This window comes from Calidris pugnax, unplaced genomic scaffold (assembly GCF_001431845.1).
Source record: "Calidris pugnax isolate Ruff unplaced genomic scaffold, ASM143184v1 scaffold460, whole genome shotgun sequence".
NCBI classification, from domain to species: domain Eukaryota; kingdom Metazoa; phylum Chordata; class Aves; order Charadriiformes; family Scolopacidae; genus Calidris; species Calidris pugnax.
The window spans coordinates 159,471-175,612 of NW_015091195.1; the positions used below are offsets into that span (position 1 = coordinate 159,471).

The 16,142-nt window shown below is 57.3% G+C and overlaps 4 protein-coding genes and 1 long non-coding RNA gene across 5 annotated transcripts in view; 1 reads left to right on the top strand and 4 right to left on the bottom strand.

Moving 5' to 3' along the window:
* The window catches only part of LOC106898382, a 1,572-nt gene extending 887 nt beyond the window's left edge, over positions 1-685 (bottom strand). The window contains exons 1-2 of the long non-coding RNA XR_001413917.1: positions 663-685; positions 400-549 (exon numbers count right to left, since the gene is read on the bottom strand). This is a non-coding gene — a long non-coding RNA (uncharacterized LOC106898382). The remainder of the gene's footprint in view (positions 1-399; positions 550-662) is intronic.
* Positions 686-838: 153 nt separating this feature from the next.
* LOC106898366 (DNA-directed RNA polymerase III subunit RPC3-like) lies at positions 839-2,427 on the bottom strand. The gene is made up of 5 exons (XM_014959586.1): positions 2,365-2,427; positions 2,222-2,282; positions 1,973-2,123; positions 1,750-1,851; positions 839-913 (listed from the first exon to the last, which is right to left on the bottom strand). Exons 1-5 carry the CDS (start codon positions 2,375-2,377, stop codon positions 839-841), a joined length of 402 nt encoding a protein of 133 aa, XP_014815072.1. The 5' UTR covers positions 2,378-2,427.
* A 368-nt stretch (positions 2,428-2,795) lies between these two features.
* Positions 2,796-6,545, bottom strand: LOC106898367 (DNA-directed RNA polymerase III subunit RPC3-like). The gene is made up of 10 exons (XM_014959587.1): positions 6,423-6,545; positions 5,573-5,677; positions 5,345-5,437; positions 5,139-5,219; positions 4,810-4,861; positions 4,667-4,727; positions 4,418-4,568; positions 4,195-4,296; positions 3,063-3,112; positions 2,796-2,949 (listed from the first exon to the last, which is right to left on the bottom strand). The coding sequence occupies exons 1-10, from the start codon at positions 6,543-6,545 to the stop codon at positions 2,796-2,798; spliced, it is 972 nt and encodes a 323-aa protein (XP_014815073.1).
* A 311-nt stretch (positions 6,546-6,856) lies between these two features.
* Positions 6,857-15,837, bottom strand: POLR3C (polymerase (RNA) III (DNA directed) polypeptide C (62kD)). The gene is made up of 14 exons (XM_014959589.1): positions 15,715-15,837; positions 15,041-15,217; positions 13,355-13,610; positions 12,443-12,628; positions 12,243-12,331; positions 9,634-9,738; positions 9,406-9,498; positions 9,200-9,280; positions 8,871-8,922; positions 8,728-8,788; positions 8,479-8,629; positions 8,256-8,357; positions 7,124-7,173; positions 6,857-7,010 (listed from the first exon to the last, which is right to left on the bottom strand). Exons 1-14 carry the CDS (start codon positions 15,733-15,735, stop codon positions 6,857-6,859), a joined length of 1,578 nt encoding a protein of 525 aa, XP_014815075.1. The 5' UTR covers positions 15,736-15,837.
* Positions 15,838-15,959: 122 nt separating this feature from the next.
* RNF115 (ring finger protein 115) overlaps positions 15,960-16,142 on the top strand; it is a gene marked incomplete at its 3' end in the record, with an annotated part of 36,813 nt that continues 36,630 nt past the window's right edge. Inside the window, exon 1 of the mRNA XM_014959590.1 lies at positions 15,960-16,118. Within this exon, the coding sequence (XP_014815076.1) occupies positions 16,026-16,118 (93 nt within the window). The remainder of the gene's footprint in view (positions 16,119-16,142) is intronic.

The window sequence follows — 16,142 nt, forward strand, 5'->3', positions numbered from 1 at the left end:
CCACGTGGTTCTTCACCACAACCACCGCCACCCCCCATGGTTCTCCTCCACCACCCATGGTTCTCCTCCTCCCGTCCCCATGTCCCCCCACCACCACCACACGTGGTCCTTCTCCTCCTTCTCCTTCTCCTCTACCATCACTATGCATGGTCCTTCTCCTCCTCCTCCTCCACCACCACCACACATAGTTCTCCTTCTCCACCACCACTCTGTGTGGTCCTTCTCCTCCTCCTCCACCACCACACATGGTTCTCCTCCTCCACCACCACTATACTTGGTCCTTTTTCTCCTCCTCCACCACCACCACACGTGGTTCTTCACCACAACCACCACCACCACCACGTATGGTTCTCCTCCTCCCATCCCCGTGTCCCCCCCTCCCATCCCGTCGGGACTCACTTGTTGACGTTGCGTTTGAGGTTCTCCAGCTGCTGGCGCTCGGGGGCCGTGATCATCTCCTCGATCTCCTGCAGTTGGGCTTCCTCGGCGCCGGTGGCCTGCATGGACGCCAGGATGGCTTCCACCCGCTGCGACTTCTCCAGCAGCCTCCTGTGAGGAGGGGGACGGGGGACAGGGACACGGTGGCTTCGTTGTGTGTCCTCAGCTCCCCCCAAACCCACCCCCTCCCCGTCCTCACGACGCCTGGGCCCCCCCACACTCACTTGTTCTCCTTGGTCTCGTACTGACGCCGCTCCATCAGGTTGGCCACGCTCTGCAGGGGGGGGAGAAAGAGAAATGGGGTGGGGGGAACGACCAGCAAACCCCAAAATGGGTGGAGAAATGGGGACTTCGGTGCTGTCACCCCCAGGTGGCACCATCCAGGGTGGAGGAGGTGGTGTTACACCAAGCCATGTTGCCCCCGGGGCTGGGGGATGTGAGGGGACACGTTGGGGTGGCCCAACGGCCGCCTTCGCTCATGGGTGGTGGAGGAGAACCATGCATGGTGGTGGTGGTTGTGGTGAAGAACCAGGTGTGGTGGTGGAGGAAGAGAAGGAGAACCACGTATGGTGGTGGTAGAGGAGAAGAAGGACCACGTGTCATGGTGGTGGTGGTTGTGGTGAAGAACCACGTGTGGTGGTGGTGGAGGAGGAAAAGAAGAAGGAGAAGGACCACGTGTCATGGTGGTGGAGGAGCAGAAAAACCATGTGTGGTGGTGGAGGAGGAGGAGAACCATGCATGATGGAGGTGGTGATGCTGGAGGAGAACCACATGTGGTAAAAGGAGGAGGAGGAGGAGAACCATGCGTGGTGCTGGTGGAGGAAGAGGAAGAGGAGGAGAAGGACCACGTGTGATGGTGGTGGAGCAGCAGAAAATCCATGTGTGGTGGTGGAGGAGGAGGAGAACCATGCATGATGGAGGTGGTGATGCTGGAGGAGAACCACGTGTGGTGGTGGTAAAGGAGGAGGACAAGGAGGAGGAGAACCACGCATGGTGGTGGAGGAGGAGAAGAAGAACCATGTGTGGTGGTGGTGGAGGAGGACAACCATGCATCGTGGTGGCATGGTGGAGGAGGAGAACCACACGTGGTGATGATGGTGATGATGGTGGTGATGGAGAGCCACTGGGCTCCACTGCCTGGAGCAGGAGCACACTTGGGGGGGCCAGGCTTCCTCCATCTGGTGTGGATGGAGGCCAGATGGGGACCCAGCAGGGATGAGGCTGGTCCTGGTGGCATTTGGGGACAGGAGGAGGGAGAAGAGCCCCCCTGGTGGGTCTCGGGGAGCGTCCGTGGTGGTGGTGGGGCCGTACCTTGTAGCACCTGTGCAGCAGCATCCGCGCCGAGGCCGTGACGTTCACCGTGTAGAGGTAGAAGGTGCGGGACGGCGCGTGGTCAGGAGTCTTGGGGATCTCCTACAGGTGGGTGAGAGGAGGAGAAGGACTTCACCGGGCAGCACGGCCCCACGTTGGGGGGGGACAGAGCCCGTGTCCCACCCGGTGTCCCCAGTGTCCCACTGGGAAACCCCCCCGTCACCTGGAGGGAGACGAAATTCTCCGACAGCATTTTGTAGAGCATCTCCTTGGCTTCCTTGGCCGGGATCATGGCAAAATCCTCCACCTGCTTCTGCTCCAGGTGCTTCTTCCTCAGGAGGAGGCGGAAGATCCTGGCGCAGCGGGAGCCGAACCTGAGAGGGAGAGAGGAGAAAAAAGGGAAAGGACTCACCAGGGTGGGTGGAAGTGAGAAAAAACTCTGGAAATCTTTCAAATGGCCATCTTTTCTAACCTCTCCTCCACGATGGACTCCAGGGTGGCCGTGGCCAACGAGGCCAGGGCTTTGTGAAGATCTGGAGATGAGGGTCAAGGGGTGACAGTGACATTTGGGGACAGTTTCAAGCACTGGGGAGGGTGGTTCAACACAAAGGATACTGACTGTGTACATGCCCCCGCCGCTGTCCCCGGATTTCCCCACAAACTCCAGCTGCCGGGAGGAACACAAAGCTCAACACATCCCAAAACCCATGGTTCTCCTCCTCCCGTCCCCATGTCCCCCCACCACCACCACACGTGGTCCTTCTCCTCCTTCTCCTTCTCCTCCACCACCACTATGCATGGTCCTTCTCCTCCTCCTCCTCCACCACCACCACACATAGTTCTCCTTCTCCACCACCACTCTGTGTGGTCCTTCTCCTCCTCCTCCACCACCACACATGGTTCTCCTCCTCCACCACCACTATACTTGGTCCTTTTTCTCCTCCACCACCACCACCACACGTGGTTCTTCACCACAACCACCACCACCACCACGTATGGTTCTCCTCCTCCCATCCCCGTGTCCCCCCCTCCCATCCCGTCGGGACTCACTTGTTGACGTTGCGTTTGAGGTTCTCCAGCTGCTGGCGCTCGGGGGCCGTGATCATCTCCTCGATCTCCTGCAGTTGGGCTTCCTCGGCGCCGGTGGCCTGCATGGACGCCAGGATGGCTTCCACCCGCTGCGACTTCTCCAGCAGCCTCCTGTGAGGAGGGGGACGGGGGACAGGGACACGGTGGCTTCGTTGTGTGTCCTCAGCTCCCCCCAAACCCACCCCCTCCCCGTCCTCACGACGCCTGGGCCCCCCCACACTCACTTGTTCTCCTTGGTCTCGTACTGGCGCCGCTCCATCAGGTTGGCCACGCTCTGCAGGGGGGGGAGAAAGAGAAATGGGGTGGGGGGAACGACCAGCAAACCCCAAAATGGGTGGAGAAATGGGGACTTCGGTGCTGTCACCCCCAGGTGGCACCATCCAGGGTGGAGGAGGTGGTGTTACACCAAGCCATGTTGCCCCCGGGGCTGGGGGATGTGAGGGGACACGTTGGGGTGGCCCAACGGCCGCCTTCGCTCATGGGTGGTGGAGGAGAACCATGCATGGTGGTGGTGGTTGTGGTGAAGAACCAGGTGTGGTGGTGGAGGAAGAGAAGGAGAACCACGTATGGTGGTGGTAGAGGAGAAGAAGGACCACGTGTCATGGTGGTGGTGGTTGTGGTGAAGAACCACGTGTGGTGGTGGTGGAGGAGGAAAAGAAGAAGGAGAAGGACCACGTGTCATGGTGGTGGAGGAGCAGAAAAACCATGTGTGGTGGTGGAGGAGGAGGAGAAGGAGAACCATACATGGTGGTGGAGGAGGAGGAGGAGAAGGAGAAGAACCATGCATGATGGTGGTGGTGATGCTGGAGGAGAACCACATGTGGTAAAAGGAGGAGGAGGAGGAGAACCATGCGTGGTGCTGGTGGAGGAAGAGGAAGAGGAGGAGAAGGACCACGTGTGATGGTGGTGGAGCAGCAGAAAATCCATGTGTGGTGGTGGAGGAGGAGGAGAACCATGCATGATGGAGGTGGTGATGCTGGAGGAGAACCACGTGTGGTGGTGGTAAAGGAGGAGGACAAGGAGGAGGAGAACCACGCATGGTGGTGGAGGAGGAGAAGAAGAACCATGTGTGGTGGTGGTGGAGGAGGACAACCATGCATCGTGGTGGCATGGTGGAGGAGGAGAACCACACGTGGTGATGATGGTGATGATGGTGGTGATGGAGAGCCACTGGGCTCCACTGCCTGGAGCAGGAGCACACTTGGGGGGGCCAGGCTTCCTCCATCTGGTGTGGATGGAGGCCAGATGGGGACCCAGCAGGGATGAGGCTGGTCCTGGTGGCATTTGGGGACAGGAGGAGGGAGAAGAGCCCCTGGTGGGTATCGGGGAGCGTCCGTGGTGGTGGTGGGGCCGTACCTTGTAGCACCTGTGCAGCAGCATCCGCGCCGAGGCCGTGACGTTCACCGTGTAGAGGTAGAAGGTGCGGGACGGCGCGTGGTCAGGAGTCTTGGGGATCTCCTACAGGTGGGTGAGAGGAGGAGAAGGACTTCACCGGGCAGCACGGCCCCACGTTGGGGGGGGACAGAGCCCGTGTCCCACCCGGTGTCCCCAGTGTCCCACTGGGAAACCCCCCCGTCACCTGGAGGGAGACGAAATTCTCCGACAGCATTTTGTAGAGCATCTCCTTGGCTTCCTTGGCCGGGATCATGGCAAAATCCTCCACCTGCTTCTGCTCCAGGTGCTTCTTCCTCAGGAGGAGGCGGAAGATCCTGGCGCAGCGGGAGCCGAACCTGAGAGGGAGAGAGGAGAAAAAAGGGAAAGGACTCACCAGGGTGGGTGGAAGTGAGAAAAAACTCTGGAAATCTTTCAAATGGCCATCTTTTCTAACCTCTCCTCCACGATGGACTCCAGGGTGGCCGTGGCCAACGAGGCCAGGGCTTTGTGAAGATCTGGAGATGAGGGTCAAGGGGTGACAGTGACATTTGGGGACAGTTTCAAGCGCTGGGGAGGGTGGTCCCACACAAAGGATACTGACTGTGTACATGCCCCCGCCGCTGTCCCCGGATTTCCCCACAAACTCCAGCTGCCGGGAGGAACACAAAGCTCAACACATCCCAAAATCACCCCAAAATCTCCGTTTTAACAAGTAATACATAAATTTGACCCAAAAAACCCCCCATCTCCCATCTTCACAGCTTAAAAGCATCGCGCGTATCTTTTAACGCTTTTAAATATTGGTAGAAAAGTGGGTTTTTCCCCTCAATCCCAGCTCTCCCCGGGGAGGAGCCGCCAACGAGCGGCGTTTAACGACTTCGGGCAACGGAGTTTTAGGGTAGGAAGGACCACGAGGTGTTTCTCACCGGGTCGTCTGCCAAGAGGGTGAGATATTGGTCCAGAACCTGCTTCACGATGTTGTATCCGGCCGGGAGAGACCTGAAGATCTACAGGAGGAACAAAAAAAACCAAGAAAAGGGGAGTAAAATGGAATAAGTAGGGCTTTTTTTAAATGTACAGGGTTTTTTGGGGGGTTTTTGCGTGGAGAAAGGTCTCGGGGACAGGAACCCACCTCGTTGGAGGAGAGGGGTTGGGTGTAGGACGCGCCGGAGGACGTGGTGACTTCGCTCATGCGCAGCATCGTCCGCACTATTTCACTGCTGGTCTGTTTTTTTTGGGGGATTGGGAAGAAAACGGCCTTTGAGGTGGGAAAACCTCCAAGGGGGGCAGGGATAGACCCCCCCCCAAACCGTGATGACAACTCCTGCCCCGAGGTGGAAGGTTCTGAGGTGGCACCCACCTGGTCCATGCGGTTGGCGACGGCGCTGACGATGCCCTGGTCCCGGAAATGCTGGTGGAAGCGGTCGATGTTGACTTGCCAGTAAATGCCATCGTCGGGGGGGGGCTACAAAAGGGGGGGGACACAGAGAGAGAGAGGGGAGCCCCAAAAGTCAGGGAGTCGCAGAACGGAGGGGAAAAGGGCCCCAAAAGTGAGGGAAAAGGAGCCCCAAAAGTGAGGGAAAAGAGCCCCAAAACTGACGGAGACGAAACTCCAAAACGGAGGGAGTCTTGAAACAGATGGAAAAGGAGCCACAAAACATGGAAAAAGAGCCCCAAAACTTGAGGGAAAAGGAGCCCCAAAACATGGAAAAGGAGCCCCAAAAGGGAGGAAAAAGAAGCCCCAAAACTGGTGGTAAAGGAGCCACAAAACATGGAAAAGGAGCCCAAAAACTGAGGGAAAAGGAGCCCAAAACTGGTGGAAAAGGAGCCACAAAACATGGAAAAGGAGCCCCAAAAGTGAGGGAAAGGAGCCCCAAAAGTGAGGGAGTCTTGAAACAGATGGAAAAGGAGCCACCAAACATGGAAAAGGAGCCCCAAAACTGATGGAAAGGGAGCCCAAAAACTGAGGGAAAAGGAGCCTAGAAAAAAAGGGAAAGAACTCACCGGGGTGGGTGGAAGCAAGAAAAACTCCAAAATTCTTTCAAATCGCCATCTTTTCTAACCTCTCCTCCACGATGGACTCCAGGGTGGCCGTGGCCAACGACGCCAGGGCTTTGTGAAGATCTGGAGATGAGGGTCAAGGGGTGACAGTGACATTTGGGGACAGTTTCAAGCACTGGGGAGGGTGGTTCAACACAAAGGATACTGACTACATGGTTCTCCTCCTCCACCACCACTAAACTTGGTCTTTTTCTCCTCCTCCACCACCACCACCACACGTGGTTCTTCACCACAACCACCACCACCACCCATGGTTCTCCTCCACCACCCATGGTTCTCCTCCTCCCGTCCCCATGTCCCCCCACCACCACCACACGTGGTCCTTCTCCTCCTTCTCCTTCTCCTCCACCACCACTATGCATGGTCCTTCTCCTCCTCCTCCTCCACCACCACCACACATAGTTCTCCTTCTCCACCACCACTCTGTGTGGTCCTTCTCCTCCTCCTCCACCACCACTATACTTGGTCCTTTTTCTCCTCCTCCACCACCACCACACGTGGTTCTTCACCACAACCACCACCACCACCACGTATGGTTCTCCTCCTCCCATCCCCGTGTCCCCCCCTCCCATCCCGTCGGGACTCACTTGTTGACGTTGCGTTTGAGGTTCTCCAGCTGCTGGCGCTCGGGGGCCGTGATCATCTCCTCGATCTCCTGCAGTTGGGCTTCCTCGGCGCCGGTGGCCTGCATGGACGCCAGGATGGCTTCCACCCGCTGCGACTTCTCCAGCAGCCTCCTGTGAGGAGGGGGACGGGGGACAGGGACACGGTGGCTTCGTTGTGTGTCCTCAGCTCCCCCCAAACCCACCCCCTCCCCGTCCTCACGACGCCTGGGCCCCCCCACACTCACTTGTTCTCCTTGGTCTCGTACTGGCGCCGCTCCATCAGGTTGGCCACGCTCTGCAGGGGGGGGAGAAAGAGAAATGGGGTGGGGGGAACGACCAGCAAACCCCAAAATGGGTGGAGAAATGGGGACTTCGGTGCTGTCACCCCCAGGTGGCACCATCCAGGGTGGAGGAGGTGGTGTTACACCAAGCCATGTTGCCCCCGGGGCTGGGGGATGTGAGGGGACACGTTGGGGTGGCCCAACGGCCGCCTTCGCTCATGGGTGGTGGAGGAGAACCATGCATGGTGGTGGTGGTTGTGGTGAAGAACCAGGTGTGGTGGTGGAGGAAGAGAAGGAGAACCACGTATGGTGGTGGTAGAGGAGAAGAAGGACCACGTGTCATGGTGGTGGTGGTTGTGGTGAAGAACCACGTGTGGTGGTGGTGGAGGAGGAAAAGAAGAAGGAGAAGGACCACGTGTCATGGTGGTGGAGGAGCAGAAAAACCATGTGTGGTGGTGGAGGAGGAGGAGAAGGAGAACCATACATGGTGGTGGAGGAGGAGGAGGAGAAGGAGAAGAACCATGCATGATGGTGGTGGTGATGCTGGAGGAGAACCACATGTGGTAAAAGGAGGAGGAGGAGGAGAACCATGCGTGGTGCTGGTGGAGGAAGAGGAAGAGGAGGAGAAGGACCACGTGTGATGGTGGTGGAGCAGCAGAAAATCCATGTGTGGTGGTGGAGGAGGAGGAGAACCATGCATGATGGAGGTGGTGATGCTGGAGGAGAACCACGTGTGGTGGTGGTAAAGGAGGAGGACAAGGAGGAGGAGAACCACGCATGGTGGTGGAGGAGGAGAAGAAGAACCATGTGTGGTGGTGGTGGAGGAGGACAACCATGCATCGTGGTGGCATGGTGGAGGAGGAGAACCACACGTGGTGATGATGGTGATGATGGTGGTGATGGAGAGCCACTGGGCTCCACTGCCTGGAGCAGGAGCACACTTGGGGGGGCCAGGCTTCCTCCATCTGGTGTGGATGGAGGCCAGATGGGGACCCAGCAGGGATGAGGCTGGTCCTGGTGGCATTTGGGGACAGGAGGAGGGAGAAGAGCCCCTGGTGGGTATCGGGGAGCGTCCGTGGTGGTGGTGGGGCCGTACCTTGTAGCACCTGTGCAGCAGCATCCGCGCCGAGGCCGCGACGTTCACCGTGTAGAGGTAGAAGGTGCGGGACGGCGCGTGGTCAGGAGTCTTGGGGATCTCCTACAGGTGGGTGAGAGGAGGAGAAGGACTTCACCGGGCAGCACGGCCCCACGTTGGGGGGGGACAGAGCCCGTGTCCCACCCGGTGTCCCCAGTGTCCCACTGGGAAACCCCCCCGTCACCTGGAGGGAGACGAAATTCTCCGACAGCATTTTGTAGAGCATCTCCTTGGCTTCCTTGGCCGGGATCATGGCAAAATCCTCCACCTGCTTCTGCTCCAGGTGCTTCTTCCTCAGGAGGAGGCGGAAGATCCTGGCGCAGCGGGAGCCGAACCTGAGAGGGAGAGAGGAGAAAAAAGGGAAAGGACTCACCAGGGTGGGTGGAAGTGAGAAAAAACTCTGGAAATCTTTCAAATGGCCATCTTTTCTAACCTCTCCTCCACGATGGACTCCAGGGTGGCCGTGGCCAACGACGCCAGGGCTTTGTGAAGATCTGGAGATGAGGGTCAAGGGGTGACAGTGACATTTGGGGACAGTTTCAAGCACTGGGGAGGGTGGTTCAACACAAAGGATACTGACTGTGTACATGCCCCCGCCGCTGTCCCCGGATTTCCCCACAAACTCCAGCTGCCGGGAGGAACACAAAGCTCAACACATCCCAAAATCACCCCAAAATCTCCGTTTTAACAAGTAATACATAAATTTGACCCAAAAAACCCCCCATCTCCCATCTTCACAGCTTAAAAGCATCGCGCGTATCTTTTAACGCTTTTAAATATTGGTAGAAAAGTGGGTTTTTCCCCTCAATCCCAGCTCTCCCCGGGGAGGAGCCGCCAACGAGCGGCGTTTAACGACTTCGGGCAACGGAGTTTTAGGGTAGGAAGGACCACGAGGTGTTTCTCACCGGGTCATCTGCCAAGAGGGTGAGATACTGGTCCAGAACCTGCTTCACGATGTTGTATCCGGCCGGGAGAGACCTGAAGATCTACAGGAGGAACAAAAAAAACCAAGAAAAGGGGAGTAAAATGGAATAAGTAGGGCTTTTTTTAAATGTACAGGGTTTTTTGGGGGTTTGTTGCGTGGAGAAAGGTCTCGGGGGCAGGAACCCACCTCGTTGGAGGAGAGGGGTTGGGTGTAGGACGCGCCGGAGGACGTGGTGACTTCGCTCATGCGCAGCATCGTCCGCACTATTTCACTGCTGGTCTGTTTTTTTTGGGGGATTGGGAAGAAAACGGCCTTTGAGGTGGGAAAACCTCCAAGGGGGGCAGGGATAGACCCCCCCCCAAACCGTGATGACAACTCCTGCCCCGAGGTGGAAGGTTCTGAGGTGGCACCCACCTGGTCCATGCGGTTGGCGACGGCGCTGACGATGCCCTGGTCCCGGAAATGCTGGTGGAAGCGGTCGATGTTGACTTGCCAGTAAATGCCATCGTCGGGGGGGGGCTACAAAAGGGGGGGGACACAGAGAGAGAGAGGGGAGCCCCAAAAGTCAGGGAGTCGCAGAACGGAGGGGAAAAGGGCCCCAAAAGTGAGGGAAAAGGAGCCCCAAAAGTGAGGGAAAAGGAGCCCCAAAACTGACGGAGACGAAACTCCAAAACGGAGGGAGTCTTGAAACAGATGGAAAAGGAGCCACAAAACATGGAAAAAGAGCCCCAAAACTTGAGGGAAAAGGAGCCCCAAAACATGGAAAAGGAGCCCCAAAAGGGAGGAAAAAGAAGCCCCAAAACTGGTGGTAAAGGAGCCACAAAACATGGAAAAGGAGCCCAAAAACTGAGGGAAAAGGAGCCCAAAACTGGTGGAAAAGGAGCCACAAAACATGGAAAAGGAGCCCCAAAAGTGAGGGAAAGGAGCCCCAAAAGTGAGGGAGTCTTGAAACAGATGGAAAAGGAGCCACCAAACATGGAAAAGGAGCCCCAAAACTGATGGAAAGGGAGCCCAAAAACTGAGGGAAAAGGAGCCTAAAAACCGAGGGAAACGGAGCCCCAAAAGTGATGGAAAAGGAGCCCCAAAAGTGATGGAAAAGGAGCCCCAAAATTGAGGGAACCCCAAAACTGAGGGAGCTGCGAAACAGGTGGAAAAGGAGCCCCAAAACATGGAAAAGGAGCCCCAAAAGGGAGGGAAAAGGAGCCCCAAAACTGATGGAAAAGGAGACTCAAAACTGAGGGAGCCCCAAAACGGATGGAAAAGGAGCCCCAAAACACGGAAAAGGAGCCCAAAAACTTGAGGGAAAAGGAGCCCCAAAAGGGAGGGAAAAGGAGCCCCAAAAGGGAGGGAAAGGAGCCCCAAAAGTGACGGAGACGAAACTCCAAAACGGAGGGAGTCTTGAAACAGATGGAAAAGGAGCCACAAAACATGGAAAAAGAGCCCCAAAACTTGAGGGAAAAGGAGCCCCAAAACATGGAAAAGGAGCCCCAAAAGGGAGGAAAAAGAAGCCCCAAAACTGGTGGTAAAGGAGCCACAAAACATGGAAAAGGAGCCCAAAAACTGAGGGAAAAGGAGCCCAAAACTGGTGGAAAAGGAGCCACAAAACATGGAAAAGGAGCCCCAAAAGTGAGGGAAAGGAGCCCCAAAAGTGAGGGAGTCTTGAAACAGATGGAAAAGGAGCCACCAAACATGGAAAAGGAGCCCCAAAACTGATGGAAAGGGAGCCCAAAAACTGAGGGAAAAGGAGCCTAAAAACCGAGGGAAACGGAGCCCCAAAAGTGATGGAAAAGGAGCCCCAAAAGTGATGGAAAAGGAGCCCCAAAATTGAGGGAACCCCAAAACTGAGGGAGCTGCGAAACAGGTGGAAAAGGAGCCCCAAAACATGGAAAAGGAGCCCCAAAAGGGAGGGAAAAGGAGCCCCAAAACTGATGGAAAAGGAGACTCAAAACTGAGGGAGCCCCAAAACGGATGGAAAAGGAGCCCCAAAACACGGAAAAGGAGCCCAAAAACTTGAGGGAAAAGGAGCCCCAAAAGGGAGGGAAAGGAGCCCCAAAAGTGACGGAGACGAAACTCCAAAACGGAGGGAGTCTTGAAACAGATGGAAAAGGAGCCACAAAACATGGAAAAAGAGCCCCAAAACTTGAGGGAAAAGGAGCCCCAAAACATGGAAAAGGAGCCCCAAAAGGGAGGAAAAAGAAGCCCCAAAAGTGATGGAAAAGGATCCCTAAAACTGAGGGAGCCCCAAAACTGAGGAAAAAGGTGCCCCAAAACTACTTGTTTGGTTTCCCCAGGAGGAGGTGACTGGGAAGACGCTGGATCCCTTGAGCCCATGAAAGCCCTGAAACAGGTGGAAAAGGAACCAAAAACTGAGGGAAAAGGAGCCCCAAAACGGATGGAAAAGGATCCCCAAAACCCTAACCCTAAACATGGAAAAGGAGCCCCAAAAGGGAGGGAAAAGGAGCCACAAAAGTGATGGAAAAGGAGCCCCAAAACTGAGGGAGCCCCAAAACCAAGGAAAAAACTGGTGGAAAAGGAGCCACAAAACATGGAAAAGGAGCCCCAAAACATGGAAAAGGAGCCCAAAAACTGAGGGAAAAGGAGCCCCAAAATTGAGGGAACCCCAAAACTGAGGAAGCCCTGAAACAGGTGGAAAAGGAACCAAAAACTGAGGGAAAAGGAGCCCCAAAACGGATGGAAAAGGATCCCCAAAACCCTAACCCTAAACATGGAAAAGGAGCCCCAAAAGGGAGGGAAAAGGAGCCACAAAAGTGATGGAAAAGGAGCCCCAAAACTGAGGGAGCCCCAAAACCAAGGAAAAAGGAGCCCCAAAACTACTTGTTTGGTTTCCCCAGGAGGAGGTGACTGGGAAAATGCTGGATCCCTCGAGCCCATGAGCTCAGAGGAGGAGGAAGAGGAGGAAGAAAGAGCTCAGCCCTTGGCTGAGGGCACAGAGGCGCGTCCCCAGCAAAGCTCCATGGGGCACACGGGCACCCACGGAGCCACAGGCGACGTTCCTTCAGTACCTCCGAGCTTTCTCCCTCCTGCTTCTGCTTTTTAGCCTTGGGTTCACCCTCCTCTTCCTCGTCGCACGATCGTCTCCGCTTCCCTTTCCCTGCCAAGCCAAGATGATGGCATTGTCACAGTCTTGGGTGAAGAGCATGTGGTCAAGCCCTCCCCAAAGACCCCCCCAACCATCCCAACGTGACCCTGAGGGGCTTCTCACCGACGAGGTTCAGCCTGGGCACCACGTACATGTCCTTCTCGTTGATGACCAAGGTGGGGGCAGGGGGAGGGGGCGCATCAGGGCTCTGGGGGGTTTCGGGGACCATGGGGCACCTCTGCACGAAGTGGGTGTCCGCCAGGCGCACGAAGGTGGTGGAGACATCGGCGTAATCCATGGTCTTCCCATCTGGAGGAAGAGGAGAAGGACGGCGGCGTCAAGCTCTGTGGCTCCAGGAGATGAGGTGACACCACGGGACCCATCCAACAAGCTGCTGGGGGGCTGTTTTGGGGGTCGGGGGGGCAGCATTTATCACCCCTTTGGCAGTGAAGCCACTTGGGTGGCTCCTTCTCCAAGTTCATGGCCAGTAGCGTGGCCCAAATTGCCCCCAGTACAACATTCACCACGCAAAAATGGGAGTTGGACTAGATGATCTCTATGGTCCCTTCCAACTCTAAAAAATTCAGTGAAATTCAGTGAAATTCAGTGAAAACTGGCCTCTGGCAAACGCCGCTCCTCCTCCTCTGGCAAACGCTGCTCCTCCTCCCGCTCCCAAATCCCTGGTTTTTCATAGAAATCATAGAATCATAGAATCATTGAGGTTGGAAGAGACCCTTGGGATCATCGAGTCCAACCATCTCCCCTACTCTCCAAAGTCCTCCCCTACACCATGTCCCTCAGCACTGCATCTAAACGGCCCTTAAACACAGCCAGGGATGGGGACTCCACCCCCTCCCTGGGCAGCCTGTTCCAACGCCCGACCACTCTTTGGGTGAAAAATTCCTTCCTAATGTTCAAATGTTGGAGCTTGAAGCCGGGTTGTTGGTTTTTTTTTTTTAAGGGGAGAGGAGATTAAGTTAAGGAGATTTAAGTTTTGTTGGGTTTTTTTTTTTTAAGGGGAGAGGAGATTCCCACCTTCCATGGTCTCGGTCAACCTGTCGGCCACCTTCTTCACCACGGCGCTCATGGTCATCTTGCCGTTGAGGAGCAGCTCCTCCACGACGAGCTCGCCCGTGTCGCCGTAGAGGGTCTTGGCGGTGTAGATGTACCGGGGGTAGCGCAGGATCCTCAGGACCCGCTTGCACTGGGCCTCGTACTCCACGAAACCCCGTTTCTGCAGCTGGTACGTCACCAGGTTGTGTTGGATGAGGACACAAAGGGCTTTTTTAACCTGTCCGGGGCAGAGCAGGGCTTGGTTACGCCATGGAGAACCTCACAGCAGCCATGGAGGTCTTCCTCCCCAAGCAGCCACCGTTTTTCCCTGCTGTGACCCTCCCCAGTGCTGGTTTCTGGCACCATCTTGTCCCCCACGCGTCACCTCCACCCCTCTGGACTCTATTTGCTCCCTACGAAGAAGTTGGAGTTCTTTTAATCCTTCCCAAACTACTTCTCAACCATCTCTCCAACCAGGGAGATCATCCTGCCCCTCTGCTCTGCCCTGGGGAGGCCCCAGCTGGAGCACTGGGAGAGTTGGGAGGAGAGGAACCAGATGAAGTTCAACCAGGACAAGTGTCAGGTGCTGCCCCTCAGGAGGAAGAACCCCCCAAAACCAGGACAGGTTGGGGGTGATCTTGGAGTCCTGGGGGACAACAAGGATGCCCAGGAGCCAGCAATGGGCCCTGGTGGCCAAGGAGGCCAATGGCATCCTGGGGGGCATCAAGAAGAGCGTGGAGAACCTCAAGGGAGGTCATCCTGCCCCTCTGCTCTGCCCTGGGGAGGCCCCAGCTGGAGCACTGGGACCAGTCCTGGGCTCCCCAGTTCCAGAAGGACAGGGAAGTGCTGGAGAGGGTCCAGCAAAGGGCTACAAAGAGGATGCTGAGGGGCCTGGAGCATCTCTCTGGGGAGGAAAGGCTGAGGGACTTGGGGCTTTGGAGTCTGGAGAAGAGAAGGCTGAGGGGGGATCTGATCAAGGCCTGGAAATCCTTCCAGGGTGGGGGTCAGGAGGATGGGGCCAGGCTTTTTCCAGTGGTGCCCAGGGACAGGACAAGAGGGAACGGGCACAAAATTGAATATAAGAAGTTCCATCTCAACATGAGGAGGAACTTCTTTGCTATGAGGGTGGCAGAACCCTGGCAGAGGCTGCCCAGGGAGGTGGTGGGGTCTCCTTCTCTGGAGACATCCCAACCCCACCTGGATTTGATCCTGTGGGACCTGCTCTGGGTGACCCTGCTCTGGCAGGGGGTGGGAGGAGATGATCTCCAGAGGTCCCTTCCCACCCCAAATCATTCTGTGATTCTGTCTACAACCCACCGGGGGCTGGGCAGGGGTGTTCAGCACCCAGGTCCCAAAAAAATTCCCCCCTTCCCTGCGTATGAACAAAATAAACCAAACTAGGACTATTTTGAGTCCCACCAAAACTCAGCCCTGACTTCAGTCCCACCACGAGTCCCCTCACCCAGAACAGGGGTGGGTTTGGGAGACCAGGGGGGGATATTTCCATCTCACCCCCTCATCCTGCTGTGCCATCGACCACCAGAAAGGGCAAAAAAGCCCGATTTCCTTCGTGGCCGGCCCAAAATGTGCAGCTAGATGTCCTGGCTGGGGCTGATACCGGAGAGGTCCAGGCTGTGTCATCTCCCCGGGGGTGGGTTTGAGTCGTACCTGATCCAGCACCAGCCCCGTCTCGTTGACGATCATCCGCAGGGGCTGGGGACCCATCCTGATCAGGTAAGTCCCGATCTTCTCCACGATCTCCCCAAAATGTTCTTGCAGCAGGAGGGAACACAGCTTTATTTCCGCCTGAGTCATCTCGAGGGCAGATCCAACCACCCGGTGGTGCTGGGGGAAGAAGCGTTGGGGTTATTTTGGCTGTTTTTGGGGGGGGAGGCCACCCGGGGGACCCCATTTGTGCTCCCTCCAAAAAGGGGGGTCTGGTGGGAGACCCAGTCCCGAGTGAAACCCCCCCTGGGGCTGCAGTGGGGGTGAGTGGGGGGGGATGGATGCTGTGGCACACAGCTGGGCCCTCCCGGGGGATGGCAGCCTTGACACAGGGGGTCCCCTGTGTCCCCCCACCCAACGGGCAGCGGTGTCAGAGGGGTGGGGGTCCCTGTGTCCCCTCCCAGGGGGTGGCGGCCCCTCAGAGTGTACCTGTCCCCTCCCAGAGGGGGATGACGGCCCTGTCACAGGGGGGGGTCGCGGTCCCTGCGTCCCCTCCCACGCGCGACGCTCCCCCCACCCCACTCCCACGAGGGCTGGGATGGTTTCAGAGGGGTCGGAGTCGCTGTATCCCCTCCCGGGGGGGGCAGTCAGAGGGGTCCCGCCAGGCTCTCACTCACCCAGGCCCAACTTAGGCCCATGCGGCCACCATGGCAACCGGCACTTCCGCTTCTCCTCCCCGCTACTTCCGGTCGCCGCGCCTGGAGGACCGGGGGGGGGGGCGGGCGACGCTCTGCCCTCTCCGTCTCGTCGGGCCGAGGTGGCGCTCTGCCCACCCCACTCGCTGGTCGGGTTGGGAGCAGACGAGAAGACCGGAAGTTGGAGACTAGAGGGAAGCTTTCCGCCGGACGCTCTATCCCGCCAACCGCCGCCTCGCTGGCCCGGCGGAGGACTGACGGCAGGGAGCCGGCGGAGGCGGGGGAGAGAGAAGATGGCGGAGGCCTCGGCGGCGGCGGCGGCCGCCGTGTCCCAGCACCGCTTCTTCTGCCACAGCTGCAAAGGGGAGGTCAGCCCCAAGCTGCCGGTAAGGGGCTGGGGGCTGCGGCGG